Genomic DNA, 13,357 nt, shown 5'->3' on the forward strand with positions numbered 1-13,357 from the left:
TGCATTCTTGCAGCCATTGAGAACTACTGTGTGAGCTGTGATTGGTCACAGCTTGTCACATGGTACAAGGCTGTTGTGAATAGCCTTGTACCATGTGACCTCTGTGATCATTCACAGATTTCACATGTAGTAAGCAATGATGTCAGAAGTGACATCTTGCTTACTACTCTGCATGTGATCACTGATTGGCCAATCAGTGATCACATGATCGGGACCTCGCAGAGAGGTCCCGTCCGATGAACGGTATTCCACTGCAGCAGGTACCGGATCGCGGTGCTGTGCGCGCAGGGTGCAAAGAGGCCGTTTATAAACGGCCACCTGACCCTGCACTGCCACTGTCCAGCCGTTTATATACAACGGCCAGATGGGAGGTGGTTAAATACCCCTCCAAGGGTCAAATATACACATAACACCCTAATTAAAAATATTTTACGCCACTTTATTCCACTGATATAAAAACATGATTACATTGAAAACATTAGTAATATAGAATGTAGAATTTGTCCCTTATCTCCCACATATAGTGGTGGAGGGACTGTTACATTGGAGTCCTATGGAAGTCTGAACTGTAGGTTGATTCGTTTCGCGGGGTAAGACGTTTATATGGTAATCACTACAATATTATTTAAAAGATGAAAAAAATTAGATCATTACAGTATTTATACACATAATGAACTTTATTACATAGCTAAGCCCAAAAGAAAAAGGAAGAAAGGAGGGAGGAAAAGGGAGAAAAAAAATTAAAAATAAATATTGAAATACATACATGTATCTTTGTGTCCCTTATTGCGGTCCAAGGTGCCACAAAATGTAAAGGCACTAGAAAACAAATGATATGTTCAAAAATTGATGGAGAGCCCTAACTTGGTATGTTCTGCCTGCCCATGGGAAGACCACTACCTAGGGGGAAGTAGTGGACTAAAAAGGGAAGAAAAACGAAAAAAATCAATATACCATATATAAAAAATGACAAACATCCACATATCCAACTACCGAACAGGATTATACCGATTATTCAACATAATACATCACTCCACGTAAGGGCAGTAGATTAAATATATTCATGTAGATATTAGGGGTATAAAGTAACAACATAAAGCCCCTAGTGAGATAAAATATCACACAAGGCTTACCTTAAACAGTAGTGAATTGTTGAATGTATGGGTCAGATATATGTCTCATGTGTCCTCACTAACCAGAGGAATCAGGGAAAGCAGGACATCGATCCCTGAAAGAAAATGCAATGCAATTAACACTAGCCATGTGCATCAAACTATGCTTCCGGCGGTGAATTAAATATAGTCGAGTAAATGTTAGGGGTGTAAAATGGCAGCAAAGGCCCCTAATGAGAAAAAGTATCCTACAAGGCTCACTGTAAACAGTAGTAGTAGCAAATGCCATACAATTAAAACTAACCATGTGCACTAAACAATGTTTCCGATACCAATGCAATAAAGTGAACACAAGCTCCATTAAGGTAGACTAATCATATAAATCTGAGGACAGAGTGCATATGGCTGTATGCGGTCCACAGTGTTTTCCGGAAGAGGGTGGTTGGGTGAACGGCTTAGGTAGCCGCCAGATTCACTTCACTGAGTCTCATACACCCCAATTATGATAGCTGGTATTGGTCAGAGAAAGTGCCTTCCTACACCATCCGGATTTTGGAGTCCCTTTTTTAGTTCTCATCCGGAAGGTGTGGACAGCCATCAGTTAGTACCACCTACCAAGGGAGGGGAATATAGGGGGTAGTTCCTGAATGGATTTTCAGGACGTTAGTTTGTTGAGACCATGCAGAATATGCACTCTGTCCTCAGGTTTATATGGTGCATCTCGGAAACATTGTTTGGTGCACATGGTTAGTTTTAATTGTATAACATTTGCTTTCAGGGAATGAGGTCCTTCTTAGATACATGTACAGTTGTGTTCAAAATAATAGCAGTGTGTTGAAAAAAGTGAATAAAGCTCAAAATCCTTCTAATTGCTTTTATTTCCATACACACAAATGCATTGGGAACACTACACATTCTATTCCAAATCAAAACATGAAGAAAAATATATCAAATTTGTGTTGTTACTCTAAAAAAAAAAAAATAGAAGAAAAGTGAATATTAGACTGTTCAAAAAAATAGCAGTGTTTGTATTCTTCTTTACAAACTCAAACATTCACTATATGAACTGAAAAATGTTTGAAGATTTTGCTTTCCTTTGAATCACTTAATATTTAGTTGTTTCTGAGAACTGCTGTACATCTGTGTTGCATGGAGTCAACCAACTTCTGGCACCTGTGAACAGGTATTCCAGCCCAGGATGACTGGACTACATTCCACAGTTCTTCTCTATTTCTCTATTTCTTGGTTTTGCCTCAGAAACTGCATTTTTGATGTCACCCCACAAGTTTTCTATTGGATTAAGATCCAGGGATTGGGCTGGCCACTCCATAATGTCAATCTTGTTTATCTAGTACCAAGATGTTGCACGTTTACTGGTGTGTTTGGGGTCGTTGTCTTGTTGGAACACCCATTACAAGGGCATTTCCTCTTCAGCATAAGGCCGCATGACCTCTTCAAATATTCTGATGTATTCAAAGTGATCCATGATCCCTGGTATGCGATAAATAGGCCCAACACCGTAGTATGAGAAACATCCCCATATCATGATGCTTGCGCAACCATGCTTCACTGTCTTCACAGTGTACTGTGGCTTGAATTCAGTGTTTGGGGTCGTCTGACAAACTGTCTCCGGCCACTAGACCCAAAAAGAACAATCTTACTTTCATCAGTCCACAAAATGTTGCGCCATTTCTCTTTAGTGTTTAGGCCAGTCAATGTGCTCTTTGGCAAATTGTAACCTCTTCAGCACATGTCTTTTTTTCAACAGTGGGACTTTGCGGGGGCTTCTTGCAGATAGCTTGGCTTCACATAGGCGTCTTCTAATTGTAACAGTACTCACAGTTAACTTTAGACCACCTTTGATCTTCCTGGAGCTGATTGTTGGCTGAGTCCTTGCCATTTTGGCTATTCTTCTATCCATTCGAATGGTAGTTTTTCGCTTTCTTCCACGTCTTCCACGTCTTTCAGGTTTTGGTTGCCATTTTAAAGCATTTGCGATCATTTTAGCTGAGCAGCCTATCATTTTCTGCACTTCTTTATATGTTTTCCCCTCTCCAATCACCTTTTTTAATCAAGGTACGCTGTTCTTCTGAACAATGTCTGGAACAACCCATTTTCCTCAGAATTTCAGAGAAAAATGCACTGTAACCAGCATGTACAACATTTCCTGCCTTTCTTCCTTAAATAAGAACAATAATTGCCACCTGTTTTTCAAAGAATGAATGACCTCACTAATAGAACTCCACACTGCTATTATTTTGAACATGCCCCTTTCAATTAGTGATTCAATTACACAGAATCAGCAGCATGCATGTCATGACTAATGGATCTGTTGGATTTCTATTACTCTACTACACCTGCTAGTAAATTATTTGCCATGTAGAAATATAATTTCTACCAAAAACAGTGATTGATCAGGTTAGTGATGTCTGACTGCTATTATTTTGAGCACAACTGTATGTAGTTCAATATTTATTTATGTATATATTTTTCAATTAGGGCTCGTTCACACTTGACTGTTCTTCCAACTCTTGCCAAACACCCCTATAGCAGTTGACAAGCGTTGGTGCGGCGTTTGCGGAGCGTTTTTAACACTCCGCAAACGCCTCATGCGCGGTTTTGCGGAGGTTGCTAGGCGTTTGTCAAGCGTTAAACGCCCCACAAACGCCTATAATTAAGTTTGAATGGTATAAACGCTCCGCAAACGCCCCGCAACCACACCGCAAATGCCGGTCGGGCGTTTGCGGAGCGGCACCATAGACTTGAATAGGAGGCTTCAACTTCTCCTGACTCGACCAGAGGTGTCCGTTTTGCCACGACGCTAACACTCCCGTTTGAACAGCACCATGTGCTGCAATGTGCAGAATTTTCCCAGGCGTTTGGGAAACAATAAATACGCTTCCCAAATGCCTGTCTGCCGCTTGCTAACAAGGCTAGTGTGAACGTAGCCTTATGTATGTATGTGTGTGTGTATATGTGTGTATATATATATATATATATATATGTATATATATATATGTATATATATGTATATATATATATATGTATATATATATATATATAAAATATATTTGTGTGTGTGTAATATATATATATATATCCCCCCCCCCCTTTTCCTCCCTCCTTTCTTCCTTTTTCTTTTGGGATTAGCAATGTAGTAAAGTTCACTACGTGTGTAATTACTGTAATGATCTAATTTTTTCATATTTTCAATAATATTGTAGTGATTACCATATGCACTTCTTTGAGATCTAAGGTCCTGAGGAAGTGGGTTATTCCGCGAATTGCGTTGACCTACAATTCAGATCTCTATAGGACTCCAATGTAACAGTCCCTCCACCACTATATGTGGGAGATAAGGGACAGATTTTACATCCTATATTACTAATGTTTTTAATGCAATAATGTTCTTCTATAAGTGGAATAAAGTGTTGCAAAATATTTTTAATTATGTTGTTATGCGTATAATTGACCCGTGGAGGGGTATTTAAAGTCCCATCATTTGGTGTTAATATCACTTTAAGTGTATGTATATACAGTCAGGGCCATAAATATTGGGACATCGACATAATTCTAACATTTTTGGCTCTGTACACTACTACAATGGATTTGAAATGAAACAAAGAAGATGTGCTTTAACTGCAGACTGTCAGCTTTAATTTGAGGGTATTTACATCCAAATCAGGTGAACGGTGTAGGAATTACAACAGTTTGCATATGTGCCTCCCACTTGTTAAGGGACCAAAAGTAATGGGACAGAATAATAATCATAAATCAAACTTTCACTTTTTAATACTTGGTTGCAAATCCTTTGCAGTCAATTACAGCCTGAAGTCTGGAACGCATAGACATCACCAGACGCTGGGTTTCAGCCCTGGTGATTCTCTGCCAGGCCTCTACTGCAACTGTCTTCAGTTCCTGCTTGTTCTTGGGGCATTTTCCCTTCAGTTTTGTCTTCAGCAAGTGAAATGCATGCTCAATCGGATTCAGGTCAGGTGATTGACTTGGCCATTGCATAACATTCCACTTCTTTCCCTTAAAAAACTCTTTGGTTGCTTTTGCAGTATGCTTTGGGTCATTGTCCATCTGCACTGTGAAGCGTCCAATGAGTTCTGAAGCATTTGGCTGAATATGAGCAGATAACATTGCCCGAAACACTTCAGAATTCATCCTGCTGCTTTTGTCAGCAGTCACATCATCAATAAATATAAGAGAACCAGTTCCATTGGCAGCCATACATGCCCACGCCATGACATTACCACCACCATGCTTCACTGATGAGGTGGTATGCTTAGGATCATGAGCAGTTCCTTTCCTTCTCCATACTCTTCTCTTCCCATCACTCTGGTACAAGTTGATCTCGGTCTCATCTGTCCATAGGATGTTGTTCCAGAACTGTGAAGGCTTTTTTTAGATGTCGTTTGGCAAACTCTAATCTGGCCTTCCTGTTTTTGAGGCTCACCAATGGTTTACATCTTGTGGTGAACCCTCTGTATTCACTCTGGTGAAGTCTTCTCTTGATTGTTGACTTTGACACACATACACCTACCTCCTGGAGAGAGTTCTTGATCTGGCCAACTGTTGTGAAGGGTGTTTTCTTCACCAGGGAAAGAATTCTTTGGTCATCCACCACAGTTGTTTTCCGTGGTCTTCCGGGTCTTTTGGTGTTGCTGAGCTCACCGGTGCGTTCCTTCTTTTTAAGAATGTGCCAAACAGTTGTTTTGGCCACGCCTAATGTTTTTGCTATCTCTCTGATGGGTTTGTTTTGTTTTTTCAGCCTAATGATGGCTTGCTTCACTGATAGTGACAGCTCTTTGGATCTCATCTTGAGAGTTGACAGCAACAGATTCCATATGCCAATAGCACACTTGAAATGAATTCTGGACCTTTTATCTGTTCATTGTAATTGGGATAATGAAGGAATAACACACACCTGGCCATGCAACAGCTGAAAAGCCAATTGTCCCATTACTTTTGGTCCCTTAACAAGTGGGAGGCACATATGCAAACTGTTGTAATTCCTACACTGTTCACCTGATTTGGATGTAAATACCCTCAAATTAAAGCTGACAGTCTGCAGTTAAAGCACATCTTGTTCGTTTCATTTCAAACCCATTGTGGTGGTGTATAGAGCCAAAAATGTTAGAATTGTGTCGGTGTCCTAATATTTATAGACCTGACTGTATGTCTATGTAACAAAGGCTGTGCGGATGATAGCATCCCTGGGCAAATTCATGCTTTTTAATTTTCTGTTTAAAAATTAGTTAATACAATCTCTGCATGGAACAAATTTAAACATCTAAATTTAAATATTTCTACAAATTTTAATATACAACTGCTATGTGCAGAATGTAACAGGCTAAAGAAAAATGTGTAATAGGCAACCTTCCAGTTATTGATCTAGAATTTTTTTTTTTGTTTTTTTGCATGGTCCCAAAATGGAACTAAATTCCACATTGTGGAGGGTAAGAACTTGCCATAATGTAGAAGTATGCACACCATGCTTGTACCTTTATGGCACACTTTACCTCTCTGTGAGCCCTACTCCAGCAGTGACAGGGCTGCAATTGCCACTCTATCAAAGATCGCCACCATCTTACCCACTGCCTTTTCTGGGTCATGCAGTATTGTTCTTCAGCCATTGAGTGGCCAGTGGTGATATAATTGCATGCCAACTATAAACTGGGATGTATATGCAGTTGTATTCAACATAATAGCAGTCCAACATCACTAACCAGATCAATCACTGGTATAAATTATATTGCTGCGTGGCAAATAATTTACTAGTAGGTGTAGTAGAGTAATAGAAAACCAACAGACCCAACAGTCATGACATGAATGCTGCTGATTCTGTTATTGAATCATTCATTGAAAGGGACACGTTCATAATAATAGCAGTGTGGCGTTCAGTCTGTGAAAAACAAGTGTCAAACAAGTGGCCCTTATTTAAGGATGAAGGCCGCAAATGTACATGCTACGCATATCTCTCTGAAATTCTGAGTAAAATGGGTTGTTCCAGACACTAAGAAGAACAGCGTACTTGGATTAAAAGGTTGATTGGAGAGGGGAAAACATATTAAGAACTGCAGAAACTGATAGTCTGCTCAGCTAAAATGATCTCAAATGCTTTAAAATGGAAATTAAAATCAGAAATACATGGAAGAAAATGGGAAAACATGGAAAAAATGATCAAAGAAGGTCTAAAGTTACCTGTGAGTACTGTAACAATTAGAAGATGCCTATGTGAAGCCAAGCTACCGGCAAGAAGCCCCCAAAAAGTCCTCTTGCTGAAAAAATTACATGTGCTGAAGAGATTACAATTTGCCAAAGAACATATTGACTGGCCTAAAGAGAAATGGCGCAACATTTTGTGGACTGATGAAAGCAAGATTGTTATTTTTGGGTCTAGTGGCCAGAGACAGTTTATCAGACGACCCCCAAACACTGAATTCAAGCCACAGTACACTGTAAAGACAGTAAAGCATGTTTCACTATATTATGGTTTTGATCCTATTTATCGCATACCAGAAATCGTGGATCAGTTTGAATATATCAAAATACTTGAAGAGGTCGTGTTGCCTTATGCTGAAGAGGAAATGCCCTTGAAATGGGTGTTCCAACAAGACAACGACCCCAAACACACCAGTAAATGTGCAATATCTTGGTTTCAGACCAACAAGATTAACATTATGGGGTTGCCAGCCCAATCCCCGGACCTTAATCCAATAGAAAATGTGTGGAGTGACATCAAAAATGCTGTTTCTGAGGTAAAACCAAGAAATGCAAAGGAATTGTGCAATGTAGTGCAATTGTCCTGGGTTTGAATAATTGTTCACAGGTGCCAGACGTTGGTCGACTCCATACAACACAGATGTGAAGCAGTTCTCAGAAACAGTGCTTATACAACTGAATATTAGTTCAGTGATTCACAGGAAAGCTAAATCTTCAAGCATTTTTCAGTTTATACAGTAATGTGATCTGTACACTCAGTAGAGTACAAAAAATAATATTCCTGTGGAAATCTCTTTTAGGAGATGCAGGTTTTCGGTTCATCTGGGTTTAGCGCTGTAAACAGCCTGTGTAGGAGTAATCAGAGATGTCTTGGGAGGTTTCTCTGACTAACCCCATCTGATTGTTTTATCACACCAGGCAAAGGGATGGTCCCTGGAAAGCTCTTGTTGAAAAATTCCTGTGATACATCAATATGTTCCGAAAGCTTTCTCATCTGCCGAGCCCCTGATATTTATGCTTTCATAGAATAACCTTAACTGTTGTTTATTACAGTCTGTTAGGAAGATTAGCTTGGGAAACCTTGCAAAAAATGTTTTAAAAAACACATTTGTATTGGAGATTGCCATATATTCTTTATGAGAAAACAGACATTTATGTTTGAATTTACCACGTTATCTGGCTATATTATCCTTTACAGCAGTGGTCTCCAAACTGCAACCCGCGCTAGCCTTTATCTGGCCTTTGTGGCACTATTCCTAACACTGACTCCAAAAGTGGGGCATAATTCCCCCAACTGACACCAGCAAAGGGACACTATTCTTCCCTCTAATATCAGTGATGGAGCCCTATTCCATCCACTAACGTGATGGACCAATGTTCCTTCCAGTGATAGCAATGATGGGGCACTACTACTCCTCCTACTGACCATAGGCACTATACGACTGAACACCACACCTGAGACCTTGTTTACTTTCACTAATGTTGGGCCTGAGACTTTTTCTACCCCCACTGGCCACAATCCGGCCCTCCTAAAGTCTAAGAGACAGTAAACTGGCCCTTTGTTTGGAAAGTTTGGAGACCCTTTATTTACAGCAAAACAGAATTGACCTTTATGCCTCATGCACACAGGATGTTTTATTTCCTTCTTTGGATGCCTTTGCTCCAGGGGAAGAAGAAGCAGCTTAAATAATGCACTTAACGCGCCTAAAGCCGCATTTTGCAAACATGTTTAGGCGCGTCAAGCATTTGGGCGTTCTTTTGTTCCATTGACCAGAATATTAAGAACCAGGTCGTGAATTGGAGCTTATGCAGAGCCCACAGCTCTGTTCACATGTCCATGTGAAAGTGCTGGATGACTGAACAGTCCATCAACAAGCACCTACGCTGTCGTGTGAGAGACCAGGGAGGGAGTTGCATGTTCCCTTACTCCTGGAAGTATCGAGTATGTCATTTCACTGTGTCCAACTGCAAAGAGAGAAGGTATGCTTAAGCAGTGTGGAAATTATGAATAAAGTGATCTGTTGCTTGGCATGGGCAAAGCAAAGGTTCGCTTTAGGGTAGAACTAACATCATCTTAGGGACTATCCTTGTTGCCGATAGTAACCAATTCAATAAAAATATAAAGAATTGCTTTAGGGCACCAATGAAACTAAAGAAAGCGGCTAGCACAATATCGCAGGTACAATATGGTAAAAACATATAGGAAATAACAGTGCAATGCTAACTACAAGTTAATTATTAAACAATAAAGCTTGTCCATCATGTTAACATCCAATCAAGGAAGTCCAATCAAATGGTACAGATGAGGAAAAAGCCAATAATCCTTTGAAAATCCCCGATAGGTGGATTCAGAAAGATGGTGTTCACAGGAGTAGAAAAAAACGGGGAACGGATCACCACCACCACACCAAATAAACTGCCACTAACCAAAAGGTTTGACCACTCGTCAGGACAGTCAAATTGCGCAGAAAAAATACCACCATAGGTCGTCACAGCATAACTTCCAACTTTGATCACAATGGCACCACTCCTAATAGATGAGTCAGCTCCAACCGGATAGATAGCAACAATCCAGAATACATGGATCAAAGAAAAGAAGCCATCTTATAGTGTGGTATATTAATGCAAATAGAATTTAAAGATAAACTCACATTTAGAAACAATTAAAAACACAACATAATATCACAGTGCTGTATACATCCAGTGTTGTTTCAAACCAACAAGATGGCCACCACATCCACATGCACGATGACATCGACGCCATAACTCCTTCCTTTACATTTCATCATTAATGACATCGTCAGGGGCAGTGCGAGTATATCTCTTGGAATTTTTTTCTCTTGGATTAATTTCTGTTTGCATTAAAATACTACACTGAGATGTATTTTTCTTCTTTGATTGTAGCTGCTGACTTTTATTTTTTTTAAATCAACTGGAACTCTGATTTAACTTGTAGTTAGCGCTGCATAGTAACAAATTGGATGCTTATTTGCATTCTCTCAATGCAATCCCAAGGAATGAAAGTGTATTGTGCATGCCATTAGCATCATTGTTGTTACCTCTATTGTATAGTGATAAACTATATATAGAGAAATATTGCTAACCATGGTGTATTTGTGCCCTTGTAGGAAAAGGAAGACAAAGCAAATCTCCAAGCAGAAGTGCAACTCCTGCGGGAAGACAACCTGCGCTTACAGGAGGAATCCCAGAATGCCTCAGCCAAGCTGAAGAAGTTCACAGAATGGGTGTTTAACACTATAGATATGAGCTAAGGGACAGAATAGACTGCACAGTGCAGAACACTAGACCCTTAGTCTCCAGATGTGCACCATAGAACGTTAGCTTTAACTGCACTTGGATCCAAATGTACAGATGAAAAGTAATGATTCTCCCCATTGTTTCCCTCTAACTGCCTGCATGATTTCAGCAAAGTATCTCTATAATCACTGCCTAAATCTTGGCAATAATAAGAAATCTTACTAGTAATTGCTGAAATGTGAATATTTCTGCTGAAAATAATGTACAGTTTAAAATGAAAACGTTTGTCAAACCTGAATACTTCTGAATACTTTTGGGCAGGAATAATTGTTGTCACAGTAATCACTTGTTTTATTTTTTTAGTTTAGCTTTCAAAGTTCAGTCACATGGAATTCTTTGCAGATGCAAAATTGGGAGAGAGAACCAACATAAGCCATCCAATAATTGTACAGTACAGCTTCTCTAATGTGCTGTGTTTATCAAACAAGGAGTGTGGAGCTTTCTTTGCTTGTCTGCGTGTTGGTGTAATATAGTGTACACTACAGCCATAGAACAGAAGGCTTCTTGTGTATTCTCAATCCCCCAGGCCCTTATTATAGATATGGTGACATTTCCATATTTATCCTGCAAAACAGCAATAATCCCCAAGTTCGTTGACAAGCTATATATACAGAGGTTTTATGCAAACTAAACAGATTTAGAATGATTAGAATGCTGCCAAGTTCAAGGTTTACTGATTTCAACTACAGTAAATTATACAGTGTGTGTCCTGCATACTACTTACGGCTTTGTGCTTTTCACTGACTTATCTTTTGTCTTTATGTGGGGATGATGATGATGTAGGTGCTATAATGTTCCTCTAATTTCCATAGCATTCCTTACTACGCTCTACTTAATTGGCAGTTTGTATTAATTATATATAGTTTATTGGTCCTTACATTTTGTTGTAAAATATGTTTGTCCCTGGTGGACACTGCCTTGTTTACAAAATGTGATGAAAATAGAAGGAAAGGGTGTTTTGTTTTTTTTAATGGAGCACTAATGTTTGTGTATTTAGACCAGCTTTTAATTTTCATCTTACCTAGAAATGCACGGCGTTATTATTATTATTATTATTTTTTTTTAGCACAGCAAATGTGGGGGTTGAAAATTTTCTGTAGTATAAAAAAAAAACACCCACCTAGATTATAAAATCCTATACTGCATAGTTTACAGGATGTGTTGTAGGAATTTTGTTGCTATGGAAGCAGAGAGGGTGACAATGGTTTTGGTGCTGCAACAGAATGCAGCTCTTCTTTTGGCTAAAGATTTCAGCAAAATATATATGGGAAGAAAAGGCAAAGTTTCATACATCATTTCTTAGTTACACCCGCCTATACCACCCCCACACGTGTACACACACACAGTTTTCATTTTCTATTCTAGAGGTCACTGGTGGAATTGCAGGGGTGGAGGTGTTCCAAAGCCCTGTGGGGTTTATGGTGGTCCAAGAAAGACTGCAAAGCAAGTCCTGCAAGCCGTAACAGAACTGGGACTGCTGATTGTTATGTATACATTCAGAAGCTTTCATAGCACGCAAGGAAATCATTGTGAAAAACATGAAGTCACATGCTACCCCCTTCCACTGTCACAAACATGAAGTCACATTCTATCCCCCTTCCATGGTCACAAACATGAAGTCACATGCTACCCCCTTCCCCCACTCAGGGGCCCACAGAAGACAAGCTACTATTGTTCTATAAGATAAACTATACATATCCTCAAACAGTTTGCAGTTTGCCTATATCTAAATTTTTAAACTAAACCCTATATTTGCTACCAGATTCTATCTAGGATGAGAGATTTATATTTTGTAAGAAAATGTAATTTGTTCTCTAAAAAGGAGGAAAAAAATATGGTTTGCTATGCTTTATCAGTAAAGTCTGTGACAGCTTGAGACATGTTTCTTTGCAATGTAGAAATATGCTTTTTTTGCATTATTTTCAGTTTCAATAACTAAATAAAAGGCATGTACAGAAATATTGATCCACATGGCGACAAAGCATACCATTTAATTCTTTACCTTGCCAGTGTCATTTTGGTGAAATGTTACAATGGCGATCAAAAGTGTTTGAGTGTCTTTTTTAATGAGTGTATGAAGGAGATTTATATAGTCATGGCTGGTATAACTTGTAAATTGATTTTTTGCGAGCCTTTCTCAACTGTACTGAAATATTGTTTTGATTTTTTTTTTTTGCTGGAAATGGGAGGTGCTCGAAACCAGCTATTTATTAGAATTTTGCAACAAAGCTATTGTATCTAAGGTTGCAGAAAAACTTGTAAATTCTGACAATAAATCTGGTTTTAAAAGAGATTGGTGTGTTTTATTTACTCTCAAAATGTAAAGCAAAGGAAGATTACGTTGGGAACTGGCCAAGTGACATGGATCTTGAGCCGCACTAATGTTCTTCCATGAATGACTCACAAAAATAATAATTTTCCATTGTAAAGGGGACTCCAACGGGTTTGGCTGGTGCTGCATAATAAAAACCACAACTGCAAGCTAGGATTGCCTAAATACATAAGTGTTACTAAAATGTTGGGGTTTTTTAACAAATTACCATGGATATGAGTATGTGGGTGACATCCCTTAATCACATTCACCCAGTGTATAGGTATTGGTGGGTGTATTTGTGTACACATTCCCCGAAAAGTGAGAAATGTATTAGACCCTGTTCACATACTGCAGCGACCTGTGTTTTACCACTCTGGAAGAA

At 39.1% G+C, this 13,357-nt stretch overlaps 1 protein-coding gene across 6 annotated transcripts in view; it reads left to right on the forward strand.

The window, feature by feature from the left end:
• The window catches only part of SIPA1L1 (signal induced proliferation associated 1 like 1), a 419,939-nt gene extending 406,985 nt beyond the window's left edge, over window positions 1-12,954 (forward strand). For all 6 annotated transcript variants that reach the window (XM_089686849.1, XM_089686852.1, XM_089686854.1 and 3 more), the window contains one exon: window positions 10,472-12,954. In XM_089686849.1, the coding sequence (XP_089542975.1) occupies window positions 10,472-10,615 (144 nt within the window). In that variant the 3' untranslated portion in view covers window positions 10,616-12,954. The remainder of the gene's footprint in view (window positions 1-10,471) is intronic.
• The last annotated feature ends 403 nt before the right edge of the window (window positions 12,955-13,357 follow it).

The sequence above is a fragment of the Staurois parvus genome, unplaced genomic scaffold (genome assembly GCF_062004578.1).
Source record: "Staurois parvus isolate SC_StPar_1 unplaced genomic scaffold, SC_StPar_1.0 ptg000414l, whole genome shotgun sequence".
Classification (NCBI taxonomy): domain Eukaryota; kingdom Metazoa; phylum Chordata; class Amphibia; order Anura; family Ranidae; genus Staurois; species Staurois parvus.